Source organism: Lemur catta, chromosome 11 (assembly GCF_020740605.2).
Source record: "Lemur catta isolate mLemCat1 chromosome 11, mLemCat1.pri, whole genome shotgun sequence".
NCBI lineage: Eukaryota > Metazoa > Chordata > Mammalia > Primates > Lemuridae > Lemur > Lemur catta.
Genome location: NC_059138.1, coordinates 6121844 through 6136703, shown reverse-complemented (window position 1 = coordinate 6136703; position 14860 = coordinate 6121844). Strand labels below are relative to the sequence as shown.

At 48.6% G+C, this 14860-nt stretch overlaps 2 protein-coding genes across 3 annotated transcripts in view; both read left to right on the top strand.

Annotated features, from left to right (window-relative positions):
* Positions 1 to 4710, top strand: part of ZNF398 (zinc finger protein 398) — a 34155-nt gene extending 29445 nt beyond the window's left edge. The window contains exon 6 of the mRNA XM_045565094.1: positions 593 to 4710. Within this exon, the coding sequence (XP_045421050.1) occupies positions 593 to 1746 (1154 nt within the window). The 3' untranslated portion in view covers positions 1747 to 4710. The remainder of the gene's footprint in view (positions 1 to 592) is intronic.
* Positions 1808 to 14860, top strand: part of ZNF282 (zinc finger protein 282) — a 33608-nt gene continuing 20555 nt past the window's right edge. The window contains exons 1-2 of one of the 2 annotated variants that reach the window (XM_045565095.1): positions 1808 to 2182; positions 13563 to 13982. In XM_045565095.1, coding sequence (XP_045421051.1) covers positions 13578 to 13982 — 405 coding nt within the window. In that variant the 5' untranslated portion in view covers positions 1808 to 2182; positions 13563 to 13577. Of the gene's footprint in view, positions 2183 to 10967; positions 11251 to 13562; positions 13983 to 14860 lie in introns of those variants that run through there. The other variant, XM_045565096.1, reaches the window with a different exon arrangement.

Here is a 14860-nt window from a genome sequence, read left to right as displayed (position 1 = left end):
GAAGTTTCAAGAACATGCATCCGTTTTAGTTTAGGTAGTTAGATAAGGCCTAAAGGAGGATGTAAAGCCAGAATTGGGCCTTAGAAGATTGGTATGGTACGGCTGAGTATAATTTGGGAAGAGGCAGAGGGGGAAGCATTCTGCAAAAGGGAGGACAGAATGAGCAAAGAGGCAGAACAGAAACGTGTGCTCTGTTTTCAGGGAATGTAAGGACAGCTGACTATAGTGAAGGGTTTATCTGATAAACTAGAGAGGAATAGGAGTAGGTAAACATGTGATTTTAGGCCTTGTCACAACAGGCAACAGAAAGTTCTTGAGCAGAAGTGAAACATAATGACAGCAATGTCGGGAAGATTGATGCCAAGGCTTTTCCTTTTCTAAACAGGGAGCATCGAAGAGGTATAATGTTAGATTTTCTGGTGATTTGCCACAGGGACTACGGATGCCTTGATTATTATCGCAGCCCTCGGCTGAGTTTCCTATCTGAGCCAGTTAAGAGCTTAGGGCAATCTGTTAGAGCTGGGTAGGAATGCATGAGAGAAGCTGGTGAGACAGTTGTTGACAGGTCTAACTCTTGAGTCCTTTCTTTCAGACGAAGAGCTTGTCATCAAAGCTGAAGGCCTTGCTCCAGCGTCCTTGTGCCCCGAGGTTCCAGTCCCCTTCTCTTCACCACCACCAGCAGCAAAGGATGCTTTTTCAGATGTGGCTTTCAAAAGCCAGCAGTCTGCATCCCTGGCACCTTTTGGACGTCCAGCCAGTGACCTGCCTGAAGCCTCTGAGGGACAAGTGACTTTTACTCAGTTGGGCAGCTACCCCCTCCCACCTCCAGATGGGGAGCAGGTGTTCTTATGCCACCACTGTGGCAAGAGTCTCAGCCAAGACATGTTGCTGACCCACCAGTGTAGCCACACCGGGGAGGACCCCTTACCCTGCGCTCAGTGCCCTAAGCACCTTCCTCCACAGGCCAACCTCAGCAGCACCCCCCAGGACCACACCAGTGAGACGCCCCCCACCTGCCCACACTGTGCCAGGACTTTTACTCACCCATCAAGACTCACCTACCATCTTAGGGTTCATAACAGCACTGAGCGCCCTTTTCCCTGTCCTGATTGTCCCAAGCGCTTTGCTGACCAGGCCCGACTCACCAGCCACCGGCGAGCTCATGCAAGTGAGAGGCCCTTCCGCTGTGCCCAGTGTGGCAGGAGCTTCAGCTTGAAAATTAGCCTCCTGCTCCACCAGCGAGGTCATGCACAAGTGCGGCCTTTCTCCTGCCCTCAGTGTGGCATTGACTTCAATGGCCACTCAGCCTTGATCCGCCACCAGATGATCCACACAGGTGAGCGTCCTTACCCATGCACTGACTGCAGCAAGAGCTTTATGCGCAAGGAGCACCTGCTCAACCACCGGCGGCTGCACACGGGCGAGCGGCCCTTTAGCTGTCCTCACTGCGGCAAGAGCTTCATCCGCAAGCATCACCTCATGAAACACCAGCGCATCCACACTGGGGAGCGGCCCTACCCCTGCTCCTACTGTGGCAGAAGCTTCCGTTACAAACAGACACTCAAAGACCACCTGCGTTCGGGCCACAATGGAGGCTGTGGGGGTGACAGTGACCCATCCGGACAGCCGCCTGACCCACCAGGTCCCCTCTTAACTGGGCTCGGAGCATCTGGCCTAGGTGTTAACACTGAAGGTCTAGGAGCCAACCCGTGGTATGGGGAAGGGAGTGGGGGGGGAGTTTTGTAAACATAAATCTCTGTGGCTTCATGGTGATCCATGGGCAGAAAATCCAAGAGAAAGCCTATGAGCCCCTCCACCACCCACAGTAATTATTATCTGGGACATCAGTGAATTTGGGGTCCTATACGCTTGACTAGAGACATTGCTTGTGCTTTGGAACTTCACAGCATTACAAGAATACCACATTTTGAAACCCAGAAAGACCTGGAAAAGAACCCAGCATCTCCATCTTTTCAAAGATGCTGCAAAAGTTATAAGAATATTTCAGAGAGGTTGGAAAGCAAGATTTGACCTCTGGTTATCCTATGATCACAGGATAACAGATTGATAATAGATTGTGTGTCTAGGTTGAGACAGGTGGATGGGAAGAGGCTCCAAAGCTTGAAGCCCATCGTGAGGCATGAGAATGTTTAACTAAAGCCTTTCGTTAATTCCTTGATAGGTAAGATGGTTGTTGGAGCTTAAGCCACTGTCGATGTAACTGCCTCCTCTCTAAAAGCCAGCCACAGTCTGTTCACACGCCTGTTTGGCTGCCTTTCCCTGAAACATGATAACTCGACTATCTTCCTAGATTAATTCTTCTAATACATTTTGTTTAATTGGGTGAACAAGAAATCTGACTTTAAAAGCTTATAAGGAGAATATTTCCTCACTTTACTGGCTTGATTTGAAGCATTCTTACTGGCATTTAAACTACTAGAAACCTTTGCCGTGATCCTGGTTAAAAAATTGATTGTAGTGTTCTCAGCCCCAACTTTAAAAGCTGGGGATCCCAGAGAAATAGGTGACATAACAGTGACAGGACAGCCTAAAATTTGTGCCTACACCATGTTTCTAGAGTCATTTACATCAAATTCTTCCTTATCTTTTCCAAGCCAGAAAGCTGGCTTTTCCATTCCTGGTGTCTGGTATTCTTGGCAGTCATCAGCAACAAAGATCATAGCACTTTCCAGAACCATTACGGAGTTTCAGAAAGTGCCAGCAGATTCTCAACTTTCATTTCTTCAGTCGTGAGAGGATAACAGGGTTGTAATGCAGCTTTCTTGGTCCATCAGAGAGAGTGTATGTTCACCCTTCTGGCTCTACCCTACTGGCAGTAGACAGACTGAGGAACTTCCTGGATCACTGAGAGCTAAGTGCCCTGCATAGACAAAAAGCAGCCTGTTCCTGCTTGTTTTGCCTTTAGGGACCTTGACTACTGTGTGTTCTTTTCTTGAGGTCATTTAATCACCTGGGAGCATCTGAGTGCGGTCTCACTCTTCAGTGAGAGACCTGCAACTGGGTATAAGTCACCTTCCCTTTACAGATCTCAAATTTTCATCTGCGAAATGAGGCTGTTGAAAGGAAAAAAGGAAAATTATTCTTTAAAAAATCTTGTGATACATTCCTTCCCCTGCCAAAATCCTGTCTCTGTCTTTGGCTTCTGTCCAGGCAAAGCCAAAAACAGCAAAATCAAAGCAGAGAAATTCTTGCTGAAACTTGACTGAAATGAATTTGATATGTTGTTTTACTTCTGCTTGGAAGCCTGAGATAGAAGACAGGGAACACAGAAGCCCTACATCTTGGGCAGAAAAGTTGTTTGTTCCTACACTCTCTCGTTTCCCCTGATTCTTCCTAAGATGCCTGGAACAACGTCTGGAAATACTTAGGATACTTTCTTGATGAAATGATAAGGAAGGGACCCATTTTTTCCTTATCACCTAGCCCAGCTTTCACTCTGCCTAGTTATGCTTAACCACACTAGGAAAAGGTGTTAGCCCAACTAGCTTTGCTTCTGGGAAGGCTCTGTCTGAACATGCTGCTTTTTAGGATAATCCCATTTATAAAACATTTGCTCTGTGACATTCACAATACCAGGGACCATGGGAGACATAGGAAATGTGTGTGAGACCTAGTCTGCTGTCATAACTTATAGTCTAGATGACTGGTTTAGAAGAAGACAAATGATGAACAGAATCCCTGGATTCTGGATTAACAGCTTTCTAGCCAGAATCTGGATCTACACCCTGGGGAAATTTGGGGGGTTCTGGCTCCATTGGTGACCCACTAGGAACTTGAGTGTGAGATTCAGCTCGGGTTTGCACCTTGATTTCCCCCAGTGAAAATGGAGAAGAGTCAAAGTACAGTCTTTGGTGGTGGGCTCCCTTTTCTGGGTTGATTCAAGCATTTTCCAGGATACGGTGGAGAAAGGATTCTTATACTAGGTGAGATGTGGGAGTAGGTAACACCTAAAATTCTTTTTTACTCAAAGATTTGGCAAGGACACAGCTTTTTAATGAAAGAGACCTGTGGGTTAGAATGCTGCAGATATATTCTAGAGCCCCTTCTGTAAGGAACTGTAACCAGCAGGGACCTAAATGTGGCAAGTAGTAGACATAATTCAAATACCAGTGAAGCAAGAGCCATAAAGCTGAATGAAAGGGAATGTGTAAGGTCATCCCAGAAAGATGGAAGTAGGTGCGAACCTGTTCCTCAGCCCTGGCACAAAGTACAACTATTGCACATTCTGTTCTTTTCCTCCATCAGTCCCCTACCAGGTAGCACTCCAGGCTAGCTATAAAGAATGTTTGCTTAAGATTCAAAAGTGGATAAATAAAAGGGGTCAATGGAAAAGATAATGTAAAGTCTAACAGGAAGGTTTCAGTATGTGGAAGAGAAACTCTTGGCCCATGAAGTGCTACTGAGAGAAACCATGCATTTAACTCTGTAGTTAAAGAAGTACCCGAGGACTGGCTTTCCTGAGCAGACAAGATAGGAAAGAGGAAACCCCAGAAACATGCTCTTCATCTGTCCACCCTCTGGACTAAGAAGTCTGCACTAACACACATAGGCACCATCTCCTTGGCGTGGATCCAGGTGTTGACTGTAACCAGACTTACTCTTTGCTTACTAGGTTTTTCATCATCACCATTGGATGATCCTCTGGTTCAGCCACCTATGTTAAAAGGAAGTTGGTTGATTGTCTAGAAAGTGAAAGAAGATAACCTTGATCCTTTTCTGTTGAACGTTTGATATTGAAAACACCTTAGCTGGACTCTAGAGCAGTGGTCTCGATAACTTCCCTCATCATTTATAATAAAGTCTGCAAAGTAGTGTTTAGCATAGAACCTGACACATAGGAGGTTCAGTACGGTAGCTATCAGGAAAGACTTTACAGGACCAACCGGAGGGGGCCAGAAAGCCAGGCTCAATTTTAAGTGGAAAGTGTCAGAACTGAGGCTGCTCTACAGAAGCACGTGGTCACTGGATGTCTCTGCTTGTTGCCTGCCGTCATCTTTTGCTTCTGTTTAGCCTGTTCTTCTATCTCTTCTGTACCTCTTGGCTTCTGTAAGTTTCTGTGTGCCATGATACCATATGGCTCTGATTCTCTTGGTTTTCCTTAGTTCAGATTCTATAGTGGGGAATCTGGCCCAGCTCCTCTTTCTGTACCAGGCCACAGAAGTTTCCTGCCAACCCTTGGATTGGCTGCCCTTGGGATTTGTACATGTTCATCCTGGTTTGGTTGACTAGAGTTAGGTGTGAAGGTCCTGTGGCCCCTGCACCAGGATCTGTGGGCCTATAGATTCACTTGGGCATGGGCAAACAGTGACATAGTCTGGCATTTCTAGTACTACCAGGATAGAGAGACTCTCTGTTTAACCTGTAGCAGGGTTCCTTAAAAGGCTTCTACTTCCTAAGTGTTATCTTAGGCCAGAGCATATTGTCCCTTGCATAAAGGACCTGGAAGGTGGTGTTTATGTATCATGAAGAAGGAGTCATTTGTCATTTCCTAGAGTCTTATTCCTCCTCCCTTTCTGGACCTGCTCCAGTTTCTTTTTAGATAAGTAACTCTAGCCACAATCATACACACACACACACACACAATGACTTTTGTCAGCTTGGTCAATTAAATTGCCTCCTCAAGTTATTTCACCCCTCAGCCCAACCACCCATCAAAGAAGGCAGATAGACACAGCCCAATCAGAGAAGCCTCAAAAGTAGCATGCTGCAATGCTCTTGAAGATTGCCAGGTTCCATTTCAGATAAAATATCTGATAAAACCTCATTGAGCTATGTGGCTTTGTGTGTGTTTATCAGCAAAGCCAGTATTTACTGTAAAATCTTGAGACTGGTCTAAAGTTAAGCTACCCAGCAACAGAGGCTATATCTTATTTTGTATCTCGCGTGGTGCCTTTTGCTGTAGGCACATGGATGCACCATGATTAACTGTATAGTGGGAAGACCACTGGAGTAGGAGTTAACTGGATTATGGTCCTTAACATTCTCTACATGATATGGGACAAACTGTTTAATCTATGAAGATCTTTTTCCTAGTTCTAATATGAAGATTGAACAAAATGGTAATATATTTTTATGTATAGGGACCTTATGTATAGTCCCTTCCAACTCCAACATTATAGAATTTAAGATTGTACTTCTGGGTCCTGTTTCTTTGGTTTCTTCCTACTTAGGTTTTGCCCTATTGAGTGATTGCTTCAGCCCAGCAGAATAAACACCTTGGAGAGGGATGCATTATTACAGAATAAAGAGTCTCATTCTAACCGTACTATAATTACTTCAAAGCCACACACACTGACAAAGTTCTAGCAAAAGTATACAATTTTGTTTTAAATACTTATGAAGTATACATTTAACTACATATTTTAAAGCATAGGAGAATGAAAACGCCAAAATAATTCTTTTGCTAGGGTGCTGGGGTCATTCAGTGATTACTTTTCCCTATAAATTTTGTGTAATGTAAAGACAGCACTTTGTGTAAAACATTTTTAAAGCTTTTGTAAGAATGAAGATTATTGTAATGAGAAAGATCCTGGGAAGGAAGTCGGGAGGCCGGAGTTTTAACCTTTCAGTTTCTGCATTCATACTGTGAGGATAATACCTACTGCACAAAGGTGGTGTGAGGGTCAAATGAGGGAAGAGTAAAAAGTTCTTTGAAACCTCTACTGCAGGCACAAGAAGAAGGTGTTGGTATAGTAAATTCAGGAGAATTACTTGTTGACTAGTTAAACAATTTCCTGGATAATGTTGATGCTTCCCTTCATTCAAGGCTGGGCTGTAGTCATTTATTCATTTCCAACTTACTTGCCTGTGCTGGGGAGAAGCTAGCCCAACATTGCAATTTGGGGAGCAGTGGGAGAAGCAAAATTATGCGTGGACAGAGATTGAAAATGAAGTTTAATGCAGAAAATATCAGGTTGACCTATATAATGTGTTGACTTCTACCAGCAACTTTTGTAAAATAATCAGTTTATAGGAAGAATTAGATCAGCAAGGTGGTAGGAACATTACTGGAGAGACTTGATTGAACAAGCAGAATTCAAAATTAAGGATGTACATAAATCTATATTAAGTCAGTTCTTGGCCTTGAGTTTACAATTTTTAAAAATTGTATTAATATAAGAAAATATCTACAACCTCAATGAACAGGATAAAAACAAGATTAAATATGTTATTAGCCAGTAGGTAATAATTTAGGATGTTCATTTCTCCAGATGGTCTTGTGGGGTTGAGACAAGGAGATGAGGAACACCAGGAAGATTCTTCTGCACTGGTTTGTTCATGGCTGAACATTAGAATAACATGGGGAGCTTAACAAAATATTTATGCCAGGGCCCACCCCAGCATGATTTGATTGGACTGTGATGGGACCCGGATGTTTACTTTGGTTTTTAAAGTTCCCCCAAGTGACTTTCGTGTGCCTGCGAGGTTTAGAATATCATAGAAAGAGAAAGTGAATTATTGGACTGGAAATGGTGAGCCTGCTTTAGTGGAGCAGAGAGCTGTGGATTGGAGATTGATGAAGGGTCTTTGAATCCACAGTGGGAAGTCATGATTTGACTCTAGAGGCAGGACTCAGAAGGACATAAGGCTGCGGAATGGTTGCTGGCAAAGTTCAGACTGATCTCAATAGTTAGGAGCTCTAAAGGCAGTGGGAAAAGCAGCACCCACCTCAGCTGTGCCTACTGTCTCCAGACCCTGGGATAGAAAATACTGGCAGGCCTGGGAGAGCATGGATGAGAGCATGGTCCGTGCCTGTGCTGTGGACCTAACCAACCTCTGTCAGTGAGGCTGGCGTCTCCTTGTAAGAGCAGTTTCTTGGACAAAAAGGGGCTGGTGACATTCTTACCAGCTTGAATTTAATAATAAGACATGGTTCTAATACCTTATTTTTACATTTGGAGAAACTGGTATGTTTCTGAATGAGCCCCAGACTTTAATTTGAATGAATTTTGATCATTTTTAGTAATCAAATCTGCACTTAAAAGTTGAAGAGTTGCCCATTGAGAAGATTCAAGAGAATATACCGCAATTACCGACATAAGACATGTCTTCTGCATGAAGGGTTTCTGAGCCCTTGGTGTCTGTTGTGTTTATAACTACTGAGTAGCTCACTCACCTAGTCACCCAAACAATTACCCATTTACCAAGACTGAGGAAAGGCACCATAGAGTCATTAAGAAATGAAGCCAGTGAACTTCACTCTACAGTGCCAAGACTTGTAAAGAAGGTGATGAAATGCTTACTTGAAGTAGGCTAAGAATAAACTCAATAGGGTAAAAGTAGTATTTTCTCCAAACCTTACATAGGTATAAGGCAAAATTTTCAAAAGGAGGAGAAAGGGAGAGGGAGAATGTGTGTGTGTGTGTTTGGGTATTGAAAGTTTGAATTAAAATGCTGGCAAAAGGTGGTTCTGTAAAAGGCAGGGGATGTTGAAAACCCATTAGCAAGAGCAAATTGCCCTTAAAAATTTTTAATACAAAAAATTGGACTGTGACCCCCACATTAACACTTTCTGCCCCTTCCAAGTGGTCTTGGAGCTTTATCACCTTGTTCCCAGCACTCCTCCTGTCCATAACGCCCTGCTTCTGATTTTTAGTCAAGCAGAGGATGTCAATGACACTGTGACCTAAGGAGTTTCTCTGCCTTGGAGGTTGGCGTAACCAGGCACAGTGTCCTAAAGCGGCAAAGGTAGTGGTAACTCAGGTCACGCCAGTGAGGGAGGAAGGCCTGAGGATCTGAGGCTGCCCTCCTCGCCCTATCTCGGTGACCACATTGGTAGTCCTTAGCCTGCTCACTAAATTAGGTATGGGGCGACAGCAAGATAGAAGCGCAAAGCTGGTAACCCTCTTTACTTAGCTAAGACTAAGTCTAGAGGTTTTTTTTCCTCAAATAAAGCTTTGCTGTAGTTTTTGAGAGGACATGGAACACCAGAAATCTTTAGGAAATGTTAGACATAAATGGTTTGGTATTTATGAATCCCCTCTCCTTTGGCATCTCCTATATCCTTTTTTGTTGTTGTTGTTGAGACAGTCTCGCTCTGTTGCCCATGCTTGAGTGCCATGGTGTCAGCCTAGCTCACAGCAACCTCAAACTCCTGGGCTCAAGCCATCCTTCTGCCTCAGCCTCCCTAGTAGCTGGGACTACAGGCATGGGCCACCATGCCTGGCTAATTTTTTCTATATATTTTTAGTTGTCCAGCTAATTTCTTTCTATTTTTAGTAGAGATGGAGTCTTGCTCTTGCTCAGGCTGGTCTCGAACTCCTGACCTCGAGTGATCCTCCCACCTCAGCCTCCCAGAGTGCTAGGATTACAGGCGTGAGCCATTGCGCCCAGCATCTATATCCTTTAGTTCAGCATCTATCAAATACCCTGTCCAGAGCAACAGCCATAGAATTCCTTAGGGAGGAGATGAAAAGCAGTCAATTCCTACCTCAGAGATTGAGGGGTCAGGCCTGGGTCCTTCCCTTACAAGGAATGTATATTAACCATGATATCAGGCGGTGAGTGACACGTGGCCCATTTCCTAACAGGCCACGGACTGGTACTGGGCCACAGCCCAGGGGTTGGAGACTGCAGATCTATAGGGCAGAAGGTGTGTTCCGAAATGTGCCTTGCTGGTGTAAATGAATTTGCCGAGAGCGTTCCAGACGAGACTTGCTTAGTTCCCCTAATAGTTGTGGATCTGATATTTATAATGAGGACAGCTGGTGGCCAGGAAACGGAAGGAAATTACTGACTTCTGGGAGCATGAACTCTACTAGCCCGTAAACTCCTTGGGGATAGTACTAAGTCCGTGTGAAATACTCACTTCCATATCCTGGGAGTGTGCCTAACAGAGGAAGTACTTGATAATTGTCCTTTTGAATATGGTGCTCTAAGAAAATGTCTCACTTGGGCCAGTAATGTCCTTTATTTTACTAAGTGCAGTGGAACTCAAAGGTACCAGCAGGTCCACCTCTACACAGAATGATAAGCCTTAGAGATCTCTGTCTTGACAGGGACTGGTCATTTAGGAAGGCAAAGTAGGCACTACTTTGAGGATAATTATAAGGACTGACCTTTGGCAGGTAACTATATTTGCTGAGTGCCTACCATATCCCAGGCACTATTCTCATCTCATTTAATTTCACAACACTAAAATAGAGTACAGTAGGCATTATTCCCTTCATTTATGTAAGAGGTGAATGAATGAGGCTCAGTCACAGCTAGTGAGTGGTGATTTTGGGATGTAAACTCAGGTGTATGCAACTGCAGATACCACCCTCTGCCTAAACAGTACCTGCCACATATCAGGTGCTCAATAAATATTTGTGGAATAGATGAATGAATTCCCCTCTGCCCCCATCTTCTCCATCAGCCCACACTGTCTTCTCCCTGATTCCTCCCCTGACCTGGCCTGACCTTTCAAATTGACGTTGACCTGCATCTAAAGGTTTTTGAAGAGGCAGCTATTAAAATGCAGTGCACCTTACCTGGGAGGAAGAGCTCAGCCCTCTTTTGACACCTTAGCATAAATCGCTTCTCTATCATCTAGGCCAGTGCAAAGGCCCGGGATTGGTCCAGGTAAATTTGGATTGGGAAGAGGAGGAGAGGTGAAGACTCAAAGGAGTGAGGGAAGGGGAAAGGCCAGAATAAAGTGTTTTAAGACGGAATTACTTTTGTGAAAATTTCGAAAGGGTCAGGCACCATTTTCTCCTGGGATGCCCAACACATTTGCAGAATTAACAGAAATCAAGCCCACTGTCCAGGAGCCTGCCTGGTTTGGGACTTTAAGGTAGGCCATCCCCGACCAAGGGCCCCTGGGCTCTGGCCAAGCCGCCGCATCTCCGCTTTGGGGCGGTGGTGGCCCGCCCGGGAGTGGCCCGGCCGGTCCCCGCGGGCGGGCAGGAGCTCCGAGGCCATTGGCTGGCGCGCTGGCGGCGGAGGGGCGGGGAGCGCCGCCGAAGGGGACTGTTTGCTCCTACGGGCTGTAGATGGAGCTGTCCGGCCCCGGCGAGGGGGAAGGCGCCTGGAAAACGTTCTTCTTCTCCCTGGCCGGCCCGAGCGGGGAACAGCACTCCCAGGATGCAGTTTGTGTCAACACGGCCGCAGCCTCAGCAGCTGGGCATCCAGGGCCTGGGGCTGGACAGCGGGAGCTGGAGCTGGGCCCAGGCTCTGCCCCCGGAGGAGGTCTGCCACCAGGAGCCGGCGCTGCGCGGGGAAATGGCCGAGGGAATGCCGCCCATGCAGGTGGGAGCAGCCCCGCCGGCGCCATGGCCGCTGCCGTGGGGGCGGGGCGCGGGCCGGGGCCGCGGGGACCCGGCGGCGCGTCCTCTGGAGGCCTCGCGGCTGCCCCGCGTGCGGCGCCGGGACCAGGCCCGAGGCGGGCGGCGCGCGGGCGGCTGCGCGGCGGGCAGGGCGGAGCGGGCCCGACGCAGGCCCGGGGCGCGGGCCCGGCCGCCGAGCGCGATCGCCGGGCCGAGTGCCCGCCGGGGCGCGGAGGCCTAGCGCCGGGCCCGGGCGCCCCCTTCCCGGGACCCGGCGGAGCCGAGACCCGTCGCCGAACCCCCGCCGGGCTCCCCTTTGCGCGCGGCGGGCGGAGGGGCTCGCTGGCACTGCTCACTCCGGCGGCGGGAGTGAATGCTCCATCGAGGTTTACGCCGCAGCCAGTTTGACCAGAAGCTTTTCAAAATGTTTTATTGCCATCTTTCACCAAGTGTGGGGAGTAACACACTTTTCCTCTGCACTGGGTGTGAGCCAGGGAAGGGGTGACTTTGTCGTCTTTCCGTGTCGTCTTTCCGTCCGTTGGCAAACGGCTGCACCCTGGAGTCGCCTGGGCTCGTCCCCACGCCCTGGCCTCGTCCGCAAGAGCCTAACACAGAGCCTCTGGGGCCAGAGGAGGCACCAGTCGCTTAAGGCTCCCTCAGTGATCTCCGTGGGCAAGGTCTGAGAACCAGTGCTCCAGAATTGGGCAGAGACAAGGGGGTCCTGAGACTGCCCTGGTGGCTTCCCCAGAGGAGGGTCTCAGAGGGCCCTGGCCGCCCCTCAGAGGCCCCCTCTGCTCAGCGCAAGGCTCTCACGGGTCAGCCAGGAGCTGCTCTATTGTGTTTGATCATTTTTCAGCTTTAGGTCCTGAGAAAACTAAGCTGGGCCAGTGACTTCCTAAACTTCCACTGTCAGCCCTGTCCGCTCTGTGCGCTGGGCTGGAGTGAAACCTCCAGGAGCCCAGATGGAGCCTTTGATGGAGATGCTGCCACTGACTTAGCAGGGTCCTGCGTTCCTAGGGCCCTGCTCTCCACTCTTCCCTGTCTTGCAGCCATTCTCAGAAGGCCGTAGGGTCCTCCTCTGTGGCTGTCGCAGCTGCTGAGTTAGAGAGGGTGGCGGGCGTGCTTGCCATTGGCCTGCCCACACCACCTCAGAGCAGCAGGTCACTGCTTTTCCCAACTTGAAGGCCTCTTCATCAGCAACAGGGAGAACAGAAAACGATTCCTCCTGTCCCAGGTGGGGGGAAGAGAGTTGGTTATCAGCCTGTGCTGTTGTCCAGTGAGCCCTGGGTGCTGGCACAGTGTGACACCAGTTCTCCAGATGACTAGTGAGCTGTGACCACCTTGACTGTTCTCTCTTTGCCCCAGGGCTCAGCTCCCAAGCTGCACCTCTTGGCCTCAGCTTCTGGGGTGAGGGCCCTGTGCTGGAAGGTATGGGCAGAGGCCGCAGGCCCTGGGGCACCCCTTCCCCAGGAAGCAGGGGAGAGCCCAGAGGAATTTTTCCCTTTGTCTTAGTCTTCTTGGGGATGAGGGGTGTCCCCTCTTCCCTTGTAATGAGTGATTTTTTTTGGTACACCTATTTTCATTTTGCAAAATATTTATGAAACAACAGTTGTAGTAATATTTGGGGGGGAAGTTGCTTGTCTGCCCTCTAGCTGGGACTCTCTGGTCTCTCCCTTGACCGCAGCCCTGGTAGGAACAGCGGTGGCAACACCTACCTGAAGGGCGTTTTTGTTCCCTGCAGCACCTAGAGCTGCTCCAGCTGGCAGTGCAGGGAGGCGCTGTAGGATGACCAGTCGCTTCTCTGTGCCTTGGTTTCATCATCTTTAAAGCAGAGATCATCATTCTTGCCCTAACCTGCTGAGAGATTGCTGGGAAGATTAGCGTCAGATAACTTTCGTGCAGGTTCTTACTTTGAAACAAAAAACGCTAGGCAAATATGAAGTGTGTCTTTAAGTCTGGCCCTTGAAGAAAGCAGCTGTTGTAGTCAAAGAAAGTGGTCTGCAACATTTTAGGCAGGCGTCACGGCCTTCACTTGCGAAGGGTCGAGGTGGGCGGACCAGTGACAAGCCTGACTCCCACAGGCAGGAGGGGGGTGAGCGGTTAGTTGGGTGGCTGGGTGGCTGGCACTCTAGCTATTGCTGAGAGCACTGATGAGCACCAGAACCTGAGGGGCAGGTGCTTGGCAGAAGAAAGACAATCTGTAGCATTTGGTTAGTTGTCCCCTAATCTTGAGCTGCCTTCTCCCCCTCACACAAGGTATCATCCTGGGCTGTCACTTTCTCCCTTCATACACAGGCTCAAGAATGGGACATGGATGCCCGGCGACCGATGCCTTTTCAGTTCCCACCCTTCCCGGATAGGGCACCCGTCTTCCCTGACCGCATGATGCGGGAGCCCCAGTTGCCCACAGCGGAGATCTCACTCTGGACCGTGGTGGCCGCCATTCAGGCTGTGGAGCGGAAGGTGGATGCCCAGGCCAGCCAACTGCTGAACCTGGAGGGGCGCACGGGGACAGCTGAGAAGAAGCTGGCCGACTGTGAGAAGACGGCTGTGGAGTTTGGGAACCACATGGAGAGCAAGTGGGCCGTGCTGGGGACCCTGCTGCAGGAGTACGGGCTGCTGCAGAGGCGGCTGGAGAACTTGGAGAACCTGCTGCGCAACAGGAACTTCTGGGTCCTGCGGCTGCCCCCGGGCAGCAAGGGGGAGGCCCCCAAGGTATGTGGGGGTCTGGAGGGGGGCGGCAGGGATGGAGGTGAGGAACAGCACAGGTGAACAAAACCCTTGATTTTATTTTGTCAGTCCTTCTCACAAACTTCTCTGGCTCCCTGTTGACTAATTTCAGTGTCTTCTTAAAGCCTGTCTCTGCTTTATCTAGTCTTGAATGTTCTGGCCCAGCAACGCTGGCCTCTACTCGTTCCCCACAGAGTCTGCATGTTTGTGTCTTGGATCCTCTGCCGTCGCTAGATCGAGACCCTCCCTGAGTCGTCTGGTTGTCTGCAGATTCCTGCAGTTCTTCTCTCCTTGCTTCGTCCACTTGGCACCTAGCAGTGACCATTTGTCATTGGTTGTCTTTGTTTATCCTCATCTGAACATGGCTGGAGATGGACCCCAAACCACGCAGGCCAGATCGCTTTCAAGTCACTATCACTGACCTCAGGCGGGCCCTCCTGGAAGTTCAGAATTCACGCTCCATTTCCTCTTCCATTCGCTTTTCCACTCTCCCCCGATCATTCACTGCTTTCTGTTTCTCCGAGAGAATGGAGTCACTCAGAAGGGGCTTCTACATGCTGCGTTTGTTCATCCACCTGCTGCCTTGGTGCCCACAGACTCTGCCTTCCCTTATTGCTGTGGCGTGGTATCTACACCCTTCCGCCTTTGCTGGGGGTCTCCCTAGCATCCCTGTCTTTCTCTTCCACATCATGAGCTTTCCTTGCTAGGCCAGGTCCTTGCCTACAGCATGTGAACTCTCCCTCCCTCTGCTTATCTCCGTAACAAAAACCTTCACCCAGCGCCTCACTTCTCTGCTCCTTTTTAGAGAGAATCCCTTAAAAGAGTTGTCTATACTTGTTATCTCCAATTCTTTCCTCCCTATC